Consider the following 18737-nt stretch of genomic DNA (forward strand, 5'->3'; position numbering starts at 1 on the left):
ATTTCACCCATTAGAAAGATTTCAGAGGGAAATGGATGCCAAATTGGGAAGGACCTTATGTCGTAAAAAAGGTCTTTTCCGGAGGAGCTCTTGTCTTGGCTGAAATGGACGGACCTGAACTGCCAAATCCCGTCAATTCATATGCAGTCAAAAAATACTTCGCTTAGGATGAAAACCCGAGAGGGCGTCCTAGGTTGAAGAAGAAAAAGAAAAAGAAAAGAACAAAAAAGAGAAAAAATGTTTAGGGTGAAAACCCGAAAGGGCGCCCTAAATTAAAAAACAACAAAGAAAAAAAAGAGAAAAGAAAAAGAAAAATAAGGTGGGTTCAAGATGAAAACCCGCAAAGGGCATCATAAAACCAATGATGTGTCCAAGTTGAAAACGAAAGGGCGATTTAGATATTGATTCAAGAAATCTAGGCAATGGAAACATCCCAACATCTGAATCTCCTATATACTCAATGAGTCGGAGAAAGGTTGCACTCTCCATAACGTTGTCCATTTTCAAAGATTCCTTAACAAAGGTTGTGTTCAAGGTCACCTAACGGCTTTTCAACTCAGAAGTGCCCACATTATCGAGATCTAAGACATTCATTCACACTTCATCATGTATTCATTTTCCAAAATGTTTGTCATGTATTATTTGTTATTTTCCCTTATGAATAAAGACAATATTTTCTCTGAATCAATTCCTTTTGAGCATCTTGGATTGAACTTAAACCTAATGATTTTTTTACTTCTATAAAAGATAATTGCATATTACTGTACAAAGATTCTTTGAAAAGTATAGGTACTCGGAAAGACGATCAACGCTCATGCACACACTTGAGATGGTCGAGAAGCGTTTCCCAAATCAAGGATAAAAAATGAAATCTCCAATCAGATTTAAACGTTTGAAGAATTCAAGATCAGGAATCAAAACTTTAAGATTCCAGAATTAGGAGTCAACAAGACAGGCAACCGGAGATCGAGATTTCTCTCAAGAGCCTAAAATAACATATATTGCATATGCATTTTAGGCACACTTAAGAACATTACATCTATAGCATCACATATATGCACAACTTTGCAGGTTCTAGCTAGAGTCAATTCCAACTTCACAACGAAGGATATTGGACTCGAAGCGACGCCATTTACTCGAGATTGGATTTAACTTCACAACGAAGGACATCCAACTCAAAAACAATTCTTGGATTTCAACTTCACGACGAAGGATATCCAATTTGAGGCTCAACTTCACAACGAATGGGTCATCCACGATTTCAACTTCACGACGAAGGATATCGTGCCCACCAGCAATGTTCATCTTTAGATTGGATTTCAACTTCACAACAAAGGATATCCAATTCATGGCTCAACTTCACGACGAAGGATATCGTGTTCACCAACAACATCTTTAGATTGGATTTCAACTTCACGACGAATGATATCCAATTCGAGGCTCAACTTCACAACGAAGGGGCCATCCACGATTTCAACTTCACGACGAAGGATATCGTGCCCACAAGCAGCATACAACTCTATATTGGATTTCAACTTCACGACGAAGGATATCCAATTCAAGCTCAACTTCATAGAGAAGGGGCTTTCCAGTTTCATTCAGAACCAATTTCAACTTCACAGCAAGGGATATTGGACTCAAAGCAACGCAACTTACACAAGATTGGATTTCAACTTCATGACGAATGATATCCAATTCGAGGCTCAACTTCACAACGAAGGGGCCATCTACGATTTCAACTTCGTAACGAATGATATTGTACCCTAAATATTGACCCAACTTCACGACGAATGAGTCATCTGCAACACAACAACACTAAAGTCTTCAGGTCAAGTTTCAGCTTCTCGATGAAGTATCTTGAGCTAGAAGATGGTTCAAAGGCCACATGCCAAAAGCTTTGAGTTTGATTTCAACTTCACGACGAAGGATATCGTGCTCAGAATTTTCCAGTTCAACTCAACCTCATGACGAGGGAGTCATTTCGGGATTCAATTCAGATTGACAAACCAGTCTTGACATCGGATTTCAACTCTATGACAGAGGACATTCTATATGAACGAAATTTGTGTCTATTAATATTTGCTCCATTTTCGTTACACGATAATAAGCAAAGAGGGGCAGCTGTAGACACCCTATTTCATCCATTTATGCATTATATATATATTATAATAAACATATAATATATATTATTTATTATTTATTTTACTGTTACAGGCCCCAAAATCAAACAACCCGATACAGTGGCCCAACAATGGTCCAGCAGTGACCTGGACCCGTGAACCGAATGCAGCCCCACGACCTGCAGCACCTAGGGTTTTCGAACCCTAGGCATCTCTCACCCAATGCCGCTCGACCGAATATGTAGAGACCCAATTACCGAAGACTCCTCACCCACTGCAGTTTTCTCGGCATTTTGATTTCATGCAACACCAAGTCAACAACAGATTATAATCATGGGACTCTCAACAACCAAAAAGCAAGTGTTTGAGTCATAGTATGAGTCCAAAAATCAGACTTTGTAAACACTATAAATAGGCATGTAATTCGAAAGGAAAGATCACTAGCAACACATAAGGATTACACGCAAAAAATACCCAAAAATACGCAAGATCCAAGGCTTGTAAGCGTTCGAAACAAAGAAATAAAAAAGGTATAAGTTTTTTTTACCTTGCTTTCGGTTTCTCTTTGGTTTGCACGTTGCTATTTTGATTTCAGTTTAAGAGATAACCCAAATCGCCAATGAGAAAGGGTTTCGAAGTTTTCGAACCTAGATCTATCCTCAAGGGCATGTTCTTTTTTTAAAAAAAATGATTTTTGAAAATAGGAGTGAATAAGCTTTTCTATTTTTAAAAAAAAAAAAACAAAAAATAATTTGCCGTCGATGACTGGATTCTGGAGAGCACAGCCCATGTTCTTCATTTGTGAATAATAAATGAAAGAGTATGAAGAAAGGAAAAGGGGGCTCTCGTGTGAAGGAAGGAAAATAAGGGAAATTAAAAACTTTTTGGGCTTTATACTTAGCCCGTGCCCGACCCGTGACCCGCGCGCGACCCGATTCAGCTGAAGGGATCTGCGCGTTTTTTATTTAAAAAGGGTAAATTACGCTTTTGATGCTCACGCCTTTGAAAAGACTTATTTGAACCCCCTAAATTCAATTTAAACCCAAATTTCTTCTCAAATTAACCCTTGAATTTGACTCTCCTTTCAATTTAATCATTTTTATTAGTATTTATTATTATTTTTTATTTTATTAATTATATTTTTATATACTTTGTTTATACGATATTATTATTATTATTATTATTATTATATTATATAACTATCATTCTGACTATTATTATTATTATTATTATTTTACTATTAACGTATATATTTTACTTTTTATTTTTTTATTTCTTTATTTTTTAATTTTTATCTTTATTTTTATTTTCTTTATCTTTACTTATTTTCTATTTCCTTTTTATTTATTTTGTTTCTTATTTATTTTTATTTTGTTTTTGTTTTATTTATTTATTTATTATATTATTATTAGGTTCTTTATTTTATTTATTTTATTTTTTATTTTTACTTTTATTCCTTTTTTTATTTTTTTCTTTTTGTTTATTTATTTTTTTTCTTTTTTTTCTCTTGATTTTATTTTTATTATCTTTTTTCCTCTAACGCGTTTCTCGATTTTTTAAGGGTATATCAATCAATCAGATGTAAGTTTTGAATCATTATTTTACTTTTTAACTTAAACTTTCAATTTTTTTAATTAAAGACAATTGTAAATTACGTAGTACCGAAAGGGCAGTTCAATGGTGCTAACCCTTCCTTGACTGTAACCGACTCTTGCAACACATCTTTGGAAAGACGCAGATAATGTAATAAATAAGATATCCGATCAACCCATTTGTTTTAAAATAAATGATCCCAATAATTCAAGTCGAATCCCAATTTCGGACCCACCCGAAAGACGATTCCGAAAGAACTAAAATGTTTAGTACAGTGCAAGGGTTGAATTCTAACAGTTCTGGCATTTCCATAGAAACATTAAGAGGTTAGTACTGAAATAAATCTTTATTGCAATGCTAAGGGCCAAAATGTTTTCTTAATCCAATTTGAATTATTCTAGATACTTCCGTTGCACTATAAAAAGACGATCTTGGTATTTTAGATTAACAGCTGACAATAACTGATAGTATGAGCTTGATAAGAAATTAGGTAAATATGCAGTCTATAATGTATGTTAGTATAGCAAAAATACTTATTCATAGACCATATATACAATACATTGTTAACAAAAGCCTCAAGAATCCTTATTCTTACTTGATGGACACTCCAAAGCTGTAGACATATGATTTTTCAGTATGTATCTCCTTCGTCAATATCTCATGTGCCATGTAAATAAGAGTTCCAACCATTTTTTTTTTTGGTGAAAACCACCTGTTGGCTTAACTGATGATCTCCAATTCTCAATAGAGACTCTTTTGAGATCTTTCTTATATTCTGCCAAGCCAAAGTCAGCTAGGTGTGCAGAAAAGTTGCTGTCAAGCTGCATCATATACATTACTGGTGTTATATAACTTTGAGCTCAAAAGTCGCTCAATTAAAATCATTTTTCTAAAAGTCTCCTACACCAAGCAGATAAGGACAACAACAGAAATTGGAAGATTATAAAAAGAAAATTACGAGAACATTTGCTGGTTTCACATCTCTATGTACAATTCCTTTGTTATCAGATATTGCAAAGCCTTCGCTGGAAGGAAAAACAGCAGAAGGGGCACGTGTAACATCATCAAAAAGAAAATTTTAGTAAATTTTGGCCCAAAAAAGGGGGGATAAGAAGGATAAATCTTCAAGTATAAACTGTCGAAAGAATAGTGTTTTACAAATAACAAATATTTCCACATAAACTGAAGATAATGCAAAACGTGGCATATCAATAAAATTTCTGACAGATCCAACATTAAGTAATTAACTAACAAGTTACTAAGATAAATAAACAAAGTTCAAGTACGCAGTTATCACGCTGCCATACTCATCACTCTACATATAAACCCCTATTGTTTTCATATATATTCTAGCGCGTAAAGCTATTCTCTGCATCTAAGATATGTCCATATACTCTTTAAATCTCCAAGCTTATGATCAGGACTCAGCTGAATTCATATTAAAATGACACTTTAAAAAAACGATCAAATAGAAAAAGGAAATTGTGGAGAATGAAGATATACCTAACTGGAGCATGATTGGCAGCGCCTGATCAAGATCGGGAATCCATTCTTGAACATGTAATTTATGAGCAAGGTTGGTTTGTTCATAGAATTAGAAGAAGAACATATAGTTGGGAGGCTTGGCATGGGCGGCGACGAGAGTAGCGATGCCATGATGGTCTAGTGGCACAGGAGCTGCAACTCCTTGTGAAATTTATTCAACTCCTCCGAAGTAGACAAGATTGGCTTCCTCGCAGCAACTTTCTTTCCATCCAAAATCGCTTCATAAACAACGCTTTCGGCCCCTATCACCCCAAAAAAAAAACAGATGAGCAAATTCTAGGTGGAAAGGGAAGGAAAGGAAAGAAGAGAAGAGAAGAGAAGAGAAGAGAAAATTACCCCTGGCAATAGGGGAGAGAAGAGTGAAGGAAGTAGGAGGAAGGTGAAGAGGGATGGAGTCGCTGGAGCAGCAACCTCTGACGCAAGTGTTTGTCTCCACTATTCTAACCCCACTCTCTGTCCACTAATTCTCCAGCGGGAAACCCCAATAAGAGGGATGGGATTTCGGATTTGGATTTTGGGAAATTCCCGGGAACAGCAGCTTCAATGGAAATTTCCCAATCTGCGTGGCAACGGTTTAATTGTCAGACCCTGTTAAGTTTGTCTTTGGTTGTTGTCGCTTCATGGTCCGAGCTTCTGCCATCACTAACAAAGAATATGGTTTCAATTTGTTATATTCGTTAGGGTAAATTCAGTATTTAATAACTCTAATTATAATTTTGGTCTTATTTTGATCATTCGATTATTTTTTTAAAATCATTAACAATATTATGTTTTGATTTTATTTTGATAAAAATAATAATAATAATCTTGATTTTCAACATAAAGTAATATTATGACATTATTTAAAAAATGTGTTAGTAATTCTATTAATATCTTTAATGACGGATGACAAAAATAAAATCAAAACGTAATATTAATGATGATTTTGAGAAAAAATTAATTGAATGACCAAAACAGAATCAAAGTTATAATTGGGTGACTAAATAATAGTTTACCCTTTTCTGATTTAAATACGCAACTGGTTTTTTGTTATTTTAAAATTTAATATCCCAAATCCCTCATTAATTTTTTTTTCCTCTTAATGGGTTAGCTTAAGAACAAAATTGTGTTATCCAGCATTAAATTATGGTACAACTAAAAAACAACTCTCCCATTGGAAATTTTATATCACTGTGGTTTTTATTTGTTCCTCTGACCCCATCACAAATCACACGAGACACAATTGATAATACAACCGAACTAGTAAAAGGAGTTCAAAATCTAAGGACAACGAATTGAGAGAACTCAGATATCCGCAGCCACACGTTTGTACAGATGAGAAGGCAGCCTAGGAGTGGCAATAGCCTGCAAAGGAGTCCGCATATAAGCAACCAGTCCAGGGTTTTCAAGCATGTCAATTTCCTCAGCCTTGACTCCCTCGGCCGGTGTCCAACAAAAATGGTGCAACAAGTGACCCAACATGGATGTGACCAGGTTGATCCCAAGTTGCGCACCGGGGCATATCCTCCTCCCCGCACCAAGCGGAAGCAGTCGGAAATCATGACCCTTCATATCGACGTCCTCCTCCAGGAATCGTTCTGGCCGGAACTCTTCGGGGTCCTTCCAGACTGCTGGATCACGGGCTACTGCCCATACGTTAACGTGCACATTTGATCCTTGGGGATGTCATAGCATCCAATTTTCACATTCGCATTGGCACGATGGGGTAGCATTAGAGGAGTTGGAGGATGTAATCTTAGAGCCTCCTTGGCTACGATTTGAAGGTATGGGAGATTTGAGAAATCGGTTTCGGACATCACCCTTTCGAATCCTACCACACGATCTAGCTCCTCTTGTGCCTTTTTCTGCACTCTTGGATTCCGGACCACCTCGGCCATTGCCCACTCGACCGAGATTGCTGTTGTGTCCATGCCTGCGGTGATCATGTCCTGCATATTTCATTCACTTGTCAGAGTTTACTTTGTTTGATGGCTGTGGAGCCTAAAATAATAATCTCCAAAACCTAAACATGCTTACCCATAGAAGCCCAATAATGGTGTCCTCGCTAAGATCATACTTGTCTTGCAATGTAAGCAAAGCATCGACAAAGTGTCGCTTGGCACCGCCGCTTTTCTGATGGGCAAGGGTGTGCTCCTCCATGATAGCTCGCGTGAGACGGTCCCTTTGTGCCCCATGCCTGGCGAATGCCTCCTCTTCCAACGGAAACATCCAACGAAGCCACGGAATGTGTTCGGCCATGGCAAGTGATGCACCCAGCTTAATCCCATTAGCCTCAATGGCCTTGAATTCTTTGCCTTGCTCGTCCATTACGCCCTCGGAGTTCACGAAACGCTTCCCAAACGCTAGCCTTGTTATGTTGTTGAATGCTACAGCACCCAAGTATTGCCTTACTTGAAAACTTCTGCCCTGGCTCTCTGCATCAGAATTTTCATTCAATTTCAAGCAACATTCAGATATTGTTGGAATGCCACGAAATTAGCTTAGGCAAAACTAACTTGTAAACCTATGCTAGGAATAAAAGAATACCATCAAGGAGTTCAATGCGGAGCAAATATTTTAGTTCAATCGTTGAATTAACGAGTATTTAGATTGAGTTGATCAGACAAGTGAGAAAACCATTTCACAAGAGATCAAGTGAAATAAAGTTTGGGTAATAAAATTTAGTGGGCTACCTCAACTCTTTTTGGGGAAAAATGGCATTTGTAAAATGAATTTGTTAACGTAGCAAACAAGGAACGAAAAGTTGTTCATCCACCCTAGTCAACAAGCCTATACAGACCTAATGAAGGTGGTTGATCACCTATAGAAACAAGTGCAAAGTCATAGAAATATACTCTAATTTATTGATCAAAATTAAATATTAATAAAATTTTATCATCGTTTTAGTTTATATTTATTTAATTTTTAAATAGTTTAAACTGAATTTTTATCATTTTTGGGAGACCAAACAGTGAAATTTTATCATGCCTTAACTTTAAAGCATTAATTTCATGAGGAACTAGATCTGATATTTGACCATTTAGAGGCATGGCCCTGCGAATGAAATAATACATTTGCTCAGATAAAAATAATTATCATGAATTTAAAAGTTAAATTTTTAATTTAATAAGCAACGATTTTAAATTTTTTATTAGAAAATCTAACTATTTTTAATAAGCTATTAGCTATATACTTTACTTTAAAAACTTCTATGATAAAAAAATTAGAGTAAATTACATATTTAATATCTAAACTATTAGTTTTAAACTTTTTAGTACAAACTTTTATTTTTTTCAAAATCAGTTTAATTTTTATTTTATTTTATTACCAGTTTAAAGTTCAATGTTAAATTTTAAAAATAAAGTGAAAATTTAAGTACTAAAACAAAATAAAACTAACAATTTAAATATTAAATGCATTAATTTTTTAAAGGTAAGTACTAACATAAAATAAAAATTAAATGTTAGATATACTTTAAAAAAAATTAAAAGTATAGATAATAAAACGGTCAAAAACTGAGGTTTTGCGTAGTTTACCCAAAAAAAATAAAATAATTAACGCTCCTTTGGATAGAAAAGAAAATAAGGGAGAAAAATATCAATACCAGGATTGGTGGTGTCGAGAAAGATGGATTCAACCATGGCGGAAACCTCATCTTCTCTGATAGGTCTCAAAGCCTCGAGCCTCTTGGGAGAGAAAAGCTCCAGCGTGCACACTTTCCTTACCTTGAGATAATGAGGCCCGTATTCGACACGATCACGTTCAGAGTCGAACCGAACCAAACCGATATAATCGGACCGTACTTCTGAGCCCATTCCGCGTAACACCGGAACCTTACGGGCTTTACATCGTAAAGATTCCCGACCACCGGCCACGGCCGTGGGCCCGGCGGGAGCTTAAATCTCAGCCGTTGAAAAAGCTGGTACGTTATGAAGATGGCGGTGACGGATGTGATAATTATTAGTGGAAGACCCATCTGTGAATTTTATTGAATTTTGTGGCTATTGAAAAACAGGCTTTGGGACGATGCGGATATATGAAAGAGAGAAGGAGGTGGTGAATTGATTTGTGATTTCAGGATGTTCACACGCAGAATGGAGATAAGTTCCATTGAAAATGGAACACATCAACGTCATGGGTGGTGGGAGTGATAGTTTCAGGGATTGTGTTAGGCTGGGTGATTAATTTGAGTTTTCGGAGGTTGTTGGTTGTCGGTGTCTCACATGGGAAAAATAATTTTAAAATATTAAATAAAATTTGTGTAATTAAAATTCAATTCCTTTTAAAATAATTATAATATAAAAAATTTATAATTTTATTAAATAATAATTAAAATTTTAAAATAATATTATTTTATTAAAATAAAGTAAAAGTTATAACTCAAAAACTAATATAAAAATTAATAATTAATCAAAATAAAATATAAAAAATATTTAAAAAAACTTTAATTGAACGGATTCAATCCAAATCACAACATATCACATTTTAATCTCACGGTAGATTAGGCCTTAGAGGAGGATTATCTCCTTATAAGCAAGCCCATTATCATTTTGCCATCCATATTCCCGGAAAACACATGGGTAAGTTGATAAATATAGGGTTAAAATTATTGTGTAAAAGAATCATTAGGATCTTATTGATAAAAAGATATTATTCATTTATTCTCTCTAAACAACTTCAATTTGAGTAGTTACGTTTGTATAGCGACAAAAGAATATTAATTGGGTCGAGGGTGTTGAAAGATGCCGAGAGGGGCAGGAGCTGTGTGTTTGGAGGAGCCTGCTTGATTGGTGGTTTCGGACACTGTTTTGTAGGGGACTGCCTGAATGATGGACGTATCGAGGAAAAGAGACGACAGTGGTGGATTGGATGAGTTTAGGTGAGTGAAACTGCAGTGTTGGTTGGGTTAATTCAATCACGAAGCCTAGTCTGTTTTCTCCTTTACATCTTTGAGTAGCTGTGGTGGTTGGGGTGAATGGTTATTGGATGAGTTGACACACAGAGACAATTTGTGTTTATCTTGAATTGATGTCGAGTAGTAGGGAAGAGATGGGTTATCTGTTATGTTGGTTATCTGTTAAGATTGAAGTCTTAAATCGTTGATGGTTTACTTCGAGTACTAATATTTAAAAAAAAAATTAAGAATCATAACAAGCACAAATATTACCCAATCTTTTTCAGATTTTATTTTTAATACCGGAACATGAGAACAAGTAAACAGCTTCTCAGACGAACAAGAAAAAAAGGCAAAGCACTTCAGTCATTTGCCATATTGATATCACCCACCACACTATTCTTCAATTCATTATAGTAGTTTTCATTGCATATTTCTTTTGTTGAGTGATAGAATCTTATAGTTTCCTTCTCTTATTTTTCAAAACCTTTATATATTTCTTTTCCCACCTTTCATCATTAATTCTACCTACCGACCAAAGCCTTTAGCTTCAACTAAAAGCATCACTTGCCGGGCCACGATAGAAAAGTTCAGCTACAAACATAACAGCAAAAGTATTGCAAACATGACCAAATTGGCACCATGTGCAGGAAAGCCAAAGGCTGAGGATATTTTAGAAGACAGATCCGAAGTACAAAGAGAGCTTAAAATGCTACAGAATTTGTTACTAGCCGCTACCACCTAATAGTTACTCTGTTATTGTGTATATATAAATATATAAACTAGAAGCCCAAGTAGCGACCCCTGTTTTGTCCCTTAAGCAGTCACCAGATGCGGACCCGATCGTGGAAGTCCACAAGAATACGTAACATACTTGACACTGTCTAAAAGCACAACAACAAAGATCCGAGAAAGAGATTTCGGTACAATCATGTCATCCATATCCCCATCACCAGCCTCTCTGGGATCAACAAGCACGGATACTACCATAGAAGAAGCAGTTTTGTTACCTTGAAAATCTTGCTTCCCGGAATTTCTGCTAGCATTCTGCTGGGTTATGTTCACATCAGAACTAAAGAGAGGAACAGGATGACCATGGAGAATCCTTCTGTTTCTTCCCTTGTTATGCATGGTAGCATTTTGATGTTGTTTGGAAGATTCATTGGGAACTGAGGAAGCTGGAACGATGGCTCCTGGGGCGGAGATGTCAAACTGGAATACTTCTGTGCACATGCCCGAACTCAACATTGGCCCTACAACAAAGGACAAGAAACTATCAAATTAGTACATCAAATATACGGTTAGAGTGCGTTTGGTTCATGAAATGTAAGATTACCGGTGGGAATAAAATATTATCACCAGGAAATAGGATTACTGGGAATGTTACATTACTGTGTTTGGTTGGTTTGGCAGGAATGTAAGATTACAGTGTTTGGTTGAAGGAATAAAATATTACTGAAATGTATATTTTACTAAATTGTCCTTGTTCTATATTTTTTAACAAGTGAAATTCTAAATATTTAAATAAAAATTATTTATATAAAAATTTTATCTGTTGATAATATATTACTTGAATATTTAAATATATCATGTATTTTTTAAATTTTAATTAATATTAAATTTTATATAATTTATGTAAAAATATATTAAAATTTTACATCAACATTTAACTATATGCATCGGTCTGTTCAAAGTATTCAAAAGACAAAGGCTTTATTTTTGGAAGTCTATTAAAAGATGATATATTGCTAATGTTAAAAAAATTGTCTTTCAAATAAAGTACTTCCAAATTCGTCAATTTTAGTTTTGGCATATTATTACCGAGTACAATTGTTTAAATTTATTGTTTCACGTTACATCTAATTATAAGCCAGTATTAAACAAAAATATTTCATATTTGAAAATTTCTGGATCAATTAAATTTTTATTTGAAAAAAATACAATTAATTAATCATTTTAATTGGTTAAAAATATTATTTTACTTAAAAATTATTTAAAGCTAATAATTTACTTTTTCTTTCTCAAAATGTGAATTATCCTTATTATATAACCTAAAATATTTACTTTGATTGGTATGATCGCTATTATAATAATAAAAAAACATATTTATTAGCATAATTACTAAAAATAATTGTGTTCCAGTAATCTCTTTCTCAACAATAAACTAATGACTAATCAGAACTAATTTATTATCTTTGACAACAATAAAATTAAATCACCAGTATAATAAGTGACAAAACTTATTATTTCACAATGAATCATGTTAAAGAACTAAAAGGACAATTCAAAGAACAGAAATAGGCACTCCGAACAGTCATACTGGTAAGAGCTGCAAGTCCGGCATCTGTGATTTGACGAGAATCCAGGTTGAGTGATTTCAGAGACGAGAGTCCAGACAATTTTCTTAAACCACCATCTGTAACTCCAGTAAATGACAGGTTTATGCTCTCCAGATTAACCAAACCTACAAGTAAACCAAAAGAAATCGGATGATCATATATAAGAAGATATCAGTTTTATATGCTTATTCAATGATTAAAGCTCCTCAGACTACTAAATGAACAATGCTGTTATGCGGACTCATATGAGAATGCCAGATCCAGGTATATGTCTAACATAGGTGCCTTCAATTGTTTTAAAAAAAATTCCATGTAGAATCATCTGAGTTTTGAGAAGGCTTCCAAAGAAGGATAGCAAATCAGGGCAGCGATAACAGAGAATCAAATCAAGAAAATAATTATATGCAACAAAAGAGTTAAAGAAGCACTTTACCACCAAAACTAGAAACAGAAAGTAACAGCAACTGCAAATATAGAGAATGTCATACTATGAGAAAGGAGGATATCTAACCAGAAAGATGGAGAAGGTCATTGCTTCCAACTTCAGTATCAGACAACTCCAAACATTTCAATCGTTGAAGTCCTAAACAAATGAAAGCGGTTGTTTTCAGCCACTGTCGTCTATTTTTTTATAAGATAGCGGAGAATTATTATGAGCTGAGGTAATAGGATGGTTTAATGAAGATGCCAATCCTCCCACAGCAGAAGAAAAATAACGTAGGTAGAAACATTGAAATTAAATTAATTATTTCTATTTCAAAATGAACAAATATATAAACAAAGAAAGATGGTAGCAGTTAGACCAACAATTCTCAAACCATACATTTATAATCAATATGAAGAGAATTAGATGACGCTAGAGAAATGAGAAAAATGAATGTGCTGGTGTGGAAGGAGGAAGAAGATGCAAGGAAGAAGTACATGCCTGGGAATACTTCTACCATCCAAGGCATTCCTCGCTGAAGAAGCAGTTTCAGCATCAGTGAATTGGATTAATGCCTGCCAACAATTGTAATAAATATGAACATCATATTGAAAAAAATGAAATCACCACAGATCCAAAAATCTAAATGCACTTTTGCCATCTCACCTGGAATCCCGCAGCCTTTTCAAATGTAGCAATTTTGTGAACAAAACCAAATGCAGAAAATACCTGGAACAAAATTAAATCAGAAACTGGTACATATCACAAATACAAATAAGAAAAGAACATTAGAAACCGTCACAAAGATGGGTATAATGTCAAAGTTTTTGTTAACAAATCCAAATGGACAAGAAATAAGTGCAGAATGACACCTGTGCATACATGGCTCAAGATAGACCTTAGAAAGGAGTATGACGTACATGATAATATTTCCAAACTGTCTCCAACAAAGGAATATAAATAAGGGGCATAACCATCTGTGATTCAACTGATTTCGATAAAAAAAACTGCCATCTCCAACAAATGTAACAGTTTAACTCATTTCAAATCTATAAGAAACGGTCTTGTGCTCTCCTATTAAAAAGCATATTCCTTAAAATACAGGATTTAAGGAAATTAAGCTTCTCTCATCAGTCGTAGAAGAAATAACACACGAAAATAGAAGTGATACTTCATACATGGCAGTTCACAAGAATTTGACGAACTAAATTAGGCCACTTCTAGAGTCTAGACATAGAAATTCAAGATGTCTCCATTTAGTCATACAAATATGCTCCTTCCTTAATCTAGAGCACCTGAAGCAAAAAGAGGCTTTAAAAATTCTAGAGAGCCAATTCTTATAGCAGAAATAGAATAGAGAATCTGTAACAATTGAAGGCATTTAGTTGAGAAATGCATGCCAGTAATAAGCACTTACCAAGTGAATCGTCTCAATGGTCACATCATTAGCTTCCACACCTTCAATGGTAACTAGCAAAACATTTCCTAGGGTATCTCCGGGACTCTTGTTGTTGACAATTTCATGTCTGTTTGACTATTGAATATATACATTTTTTCCACAAACCTGTGCTGGCTCTGATGATGAAGCATAATATGAAACCATCGAAATAGCCTGATTTAAGTCTACCTGAAAATAAAAGTAACATAATTAACATAAAAACTAACTGATCAACCTGCAAATATTATCTAAATTTCACTGCATGAAATTAACCCATCGATATTCAACCTAGAAGAAGAAGAATAGAACCCAAATGATAAGTTAACCCCTGACAAATCAAAATAAACCATCATCCAAGAAAAATCAAAATCCAACCCGATTGGCGGTGAAGTAACACATCAATGTTTACACATTCTTTTCTTGAAGATTCTAATATGATTACAAGGTTGTATATGTGTCTGATTTCAAATAAGAATAAACTCACACACAACTGCTGACAAAACTGCTCTAACTCGGGTCACATAATAACATTTCTTTTACACTTTCAAATGTGAAAAGCATCAGTTCCCCCATCCCAATTCACCACCAAATTAAAAAGTAATAATAACACTTTGCAATTCTGCAATTAACCATCAAATTTACACATCAAAACATTAAAAAATCAGCTAAAAAATAAACGTATGCAAAGAAAACAAATCTCACAAAAAGAACTCATACTTCGACAAATGGAAGGAACACACTGAAATTTACACTAGAAAATCAATTTCCCAAAAGAGTAGACAATCAACAATTGATTGTCCTTACACAACACAAATTGAACATTATTTTTCGCTGACACAAAGCAATCCATAAACTATAAACAAAGAACTTCAAAAAAAAATGGAAGGATTTAGAAGCTTACAAATTCAACAAAAGCTTGGTTCCGATTGGCGCCGACATTGCACTTAGTGTTAACGATCTTCCTAAAGGGTTTGCAGAGCTCGACGAGTTCCTCTTCGGAACACTCCCATGGGTATAACGGAATTTCGACCAAAAACCAAAACTCGATCACGAAGCCCGAAGACTTTGTCCATTTGCTTGGAAGAGGAAATTCGAAGAGGAACCCTATGGAAGTGAGCGTTGAGAAAATCAATGGAGAGATGGGAAAAGACTTTGTCCATTTGTTTTGAAGCCTCACACCAAGAAGCACAGAAGTGAAGGATAAGCGATGCAAGAAGAAGAAGAAGAAGAAGATTTCAGCAGAACGAAGGGGAGGGGAGAAGGCTATTTTAGACAACGGGGACGGGAATGAGTAAATACCTAGGGGAGAGGAGGGATAGACATTCCCGGGAATGCAGTAAAAAAAATTCCTGTTGGTATTAATTTTTTCCTGACACTTGGTAATACAACCTATCCAAACATGGGTATATTCATCCAGGAAAACAATATTCCTCCCAGGAAATAAATATACCCTGAACCAAACGGGACCCTAGAGTAGAGTTGGGAGTATTATGACTATAATTAATTTTGTTATAATCCTGCAACTTTTAAACCAATAATATTAAATCATTAAGTGTGGGCTAGCTATAGTATCTGTTGAACCTTACGGCTTACACACTTATGAACTGTATCCCAACATATGCTCCATGGAATCTGTGTGCAAATTTATTTTACTTCAAGTTTAAGGCAAGGAAGATAAAAGTAAAATGACAGACTTCAAACACCCAGCAAAATGATATGGGAAACTAATTTTTAAATCCATGCTCTGAGAACCGATGAACAATAAACCAGATCAAAGGTCAAATAGGTGATACTTCTAATCATCAATCAAACGAATTGAAGTGAATGGCTTAACTGAAAAATAAATTAAATATTATTTCCCATGATTTAGATAATTAAGTATTAAACATAGTAAATAGTTAAAACCAACACTAGTTGAATAGAAAAACAAATTCTACTCAGCAACCCACAAACTGTCAAATTCACAGAAAAACATAGCTAAAAGAAGAAAAGGATAGCATAGACAATTTTTGTGCCACAACCATATAATGATACCAATCCATACTCCTCACTGCAGTAAAGCTACCTAACCTTAACATGAAATCAGTAAGTAAACCAGCCAAATTACATCCAATTATAGAACATTGACATCCAGAAAAGCACCCAATTTGCATACTAAAAAAAACGTAAGAGCAAAATAATTACCTGACACTCCTTCCCGGAACCACTGCTGCATCTTACCATAGGCAGCAGTAGACTTGATATGGTCTTTCAAAGCATCGGCAGAACCAGAAGAGAGAGCCATGTGTCTTTCTGCATGATTACTATATTCACGTGAATGCTTTCCTCCATGCTCCCTGGCATCAGGAATGGCAAGTGCAGGAGGGAAATTCTTATCATTTCTCGGTACATACAAGGAAGCAGTGAGGCTCACTAGCATTTTGCACCCCGGTCTCTTTTTTCTCAACACTGGGCTCTGAGCTTCTACCATTAACTCTATTGCTAATGTCAAAATTCCTACCATAATTAGACCCATTTATATGACTATCAACTCTCAAAACTTTCCCACCATGCACCTTGTAAAACCCATCTCCAACAAAACCAGACCCAACAGGTGTATTATCATATCTTAGGTTCAAAATTGGGACCAAACCACTGAAGAATAATATGAAAAACAACATTCCTAATAAACTAACACTAGCAACCTTCTTAGCTTTGCTGTCACCCTTTTTAAGTTTAGAAGCCGGTTTCGGTTGCTGCTGTTGTTTCAACCTAGGGATAGGTACCAATGGCACTTGAGACCCTGGAGTCTTCATCATATACAACGGAGCACGTGGCATCCAACGGTATGCCATTGGTGGATACATAGGAATAGGCATTGGCTGTGGAGGGCACACTCCACCACCACCACCACCACCACCGGTACTTAATTGCTGTCTCAAGGTAGCTTTCTCCGCCATAAAATAAGCTATCTTATTATTCAAATCAGAAATCGTGGAATGCATTGTCCTAACCTTATCTTCCAGCTCTTCCACGTAATGCTTCTTCCGCTGCCTTGACAGCTGCGCACTCTCTGTTCCTCATGAGCCTCGCCCTCTTTTTCTCCTCCTCCTCGCTCAGAGCATTTGACTTATTATCAGAACTGGTGCTATAATTGTTCACATTCAGCAGCGACGATTTTATACACTTGACGGAATCAGCCTCTTCATGAACCATCTTCCTTTTCGATGCTCGCCTTATACCCAATTCTTCAACATCAATCTTTTGATCGACATCGGTTCCAGAATCCGCCGACGCAACGTTCGTATCCCCGGAAACGGCCGAACCACAATTTCCACGGCCTAAAGACGAGACAGGAGAGTGTGAATTACCGGTCTGGCCGCAGCAACTATCAAATTCCGGGGAGGAAGAATTAAGGTACCCTTCCACGTAAGATTCGGGTGTAGCACCGGAAGAATAGGGCACGATCACGCCCGCAAAGTACAATTCGTCCAAGTCGTCGAACGTAAGCTGGAAATCATGATTGTCGTAGGTAGGAAACCCTAAATCTGAGGACAGATACAACGGATCCATAGGGGGAATGACCAGCGATTCCAATTCGGCGCTCAGTTCGGGTTCAACCGGCGCTTCTGCCATTGAATTTAGGATTCGGGGTGGCGGAGTCTTACAAATCCGGCGGATTTCGGAAGGAAGAATGAAGGATTCCGATCGATGAAAGAGCAAGACTTCGTAGTGAGTCTTCCTTCTACGCTTGGCCTTTGCCGAGTGGGCGTTGGTTGGTTCTCGCCTTATCAACAACGCCTAAAAAACCATTAAAATCTGAGATCTGATAGAATTTTGGATAATTCACGGACAGGGTACATGCGCTCGGTTTAATAAATACAAATTAAATCTTATGTCCAAATACTTACTTTTTTTTAATTAAGATCTTCCGAGTTTTAAAATCACAAACAAATTAATTTAAGTTTTAAGGCAAATACGTTTTCAATTTGAAATTACCATTGATAATTATTTAAATGTATTCAGTTAAGTCATTTGTTAAATTTAAGAGAAAAACTAATGCAGTAGTTAAAATATTTGATATAATTACATATTTGGTTATTATTATTTATATATTTTTTTAATTTAATCTTAATTTTAATAAATTAAAATAAATTTAACCCTTAAATTAAATGGTATCATATATAATGGTTCACAATTTAACTTTTTTATTTTAATTTATTTTAAATTTAAAAATTACGACATATTCTATATTTATAAAAAAATATTTTTCTAAAAAATTGAATAACTCAAGTAATAATATATGATATTAAATTTAAAGCAAATTAAATTTATTGCCCTTTTGATATAGGTCAATCTCTTAGTGTAAAATTTTTTATGCTAAGTCCACCGAGAATCTTATAAGTATAAACTTTTATTAAATATG

The 18737-nt window shown here is 35.2% G+C and overlaps 1 protein-coding gene, 1 long non-coding RNA gene and 2 pseudogenes across 3 annotated transcripts; all 4 read right to left on the bottom strand.

The window, feature by feature from the left end:
- Positions 1 to 4414: 4414 nt before the first annotated feature.
- On the bottom strand, positions 4415 to 5787 carry LOC120185412. Its single transcript, XR_005522118.1, has 4 exons — positions 5595 to 5787; positions 5217 to 5500; positions 4672 to 4738; positions 4415 to 4534 (listed from the first exon to the last, which is right to left on the bottom strand). It is a non-coding gene; the product is annotated as an uncharacterized LOC120185412 (long non-coding RNA).
- Positions 5788 to 6515: 728 nt separating this feature from the next.
- On the bottom strand, positions 6516 to 9257 carry LOC120185411 (annotated as a pseudogene).
- Positions 9258 to 10803: 1546 nt separating this feature from the next.
- On the bottom strand, positions 10804 to 18123 carry LOC120185511 (annotated as a pseudogene).
- Positions 12276 to 14407, bottom strand: LOC120185509. 2 transcript variants are annotated; one of them, XM_039189709.1, is made up of 6 exons: positions 14312 to 14406; positions 13767 to 13831; positions 13561 to 13623; positions 13396 to 13469; positions 12982 to 13053; positions 12276 to 12595 (listed from the first exon to the last, which is right to left on the bottom strand). In XM_039189709.1, exons 4-6 carry the CDS (start codon positions 13448 to 13450, stop codon positions 12390 to 12392), a joined length of 333 nt encoding a protein of 110 aa, XP_039045640.1. In that variant the 5' UTR covers positions 13451 to 13469; positions 13561 to 13623; positions 13767 to 13831; positions 14312 to 14406; the 3' UTR covers positions 12276 to 12389. The 2 variants fall into 2 exon arrangements, with proteins under 2 accessions (XP_039045640.1, XP_039045639.1); XM_039189708.1 differs by lacking the exon at positions 13767 to 13831 and having other exon boundaries at positions 14312 to 14407.
- Positions 18124 to 18737: the final 614 nt, after the last annotated feature.

Source organism: Hibiscus syriacus, unplaced genomic scaffold (genome assembly GCF_006381635.1).
Source record: "Hibiscus syriacus cultivar Baekdansim isolate YM2019G1 unplaced genomic scaffold, ASM638163v2 tig00113123_pilon, whole genome shotgun sequence".
In the NCBI taxonomy this organism is placed as follows: domain Eukaryota; kingdom Viridiplantae; phylum Streptophyta; class Magnoliopsida; order Malvales; family Malvaceae; genus Hibiscus; species Hibiscus syriacus.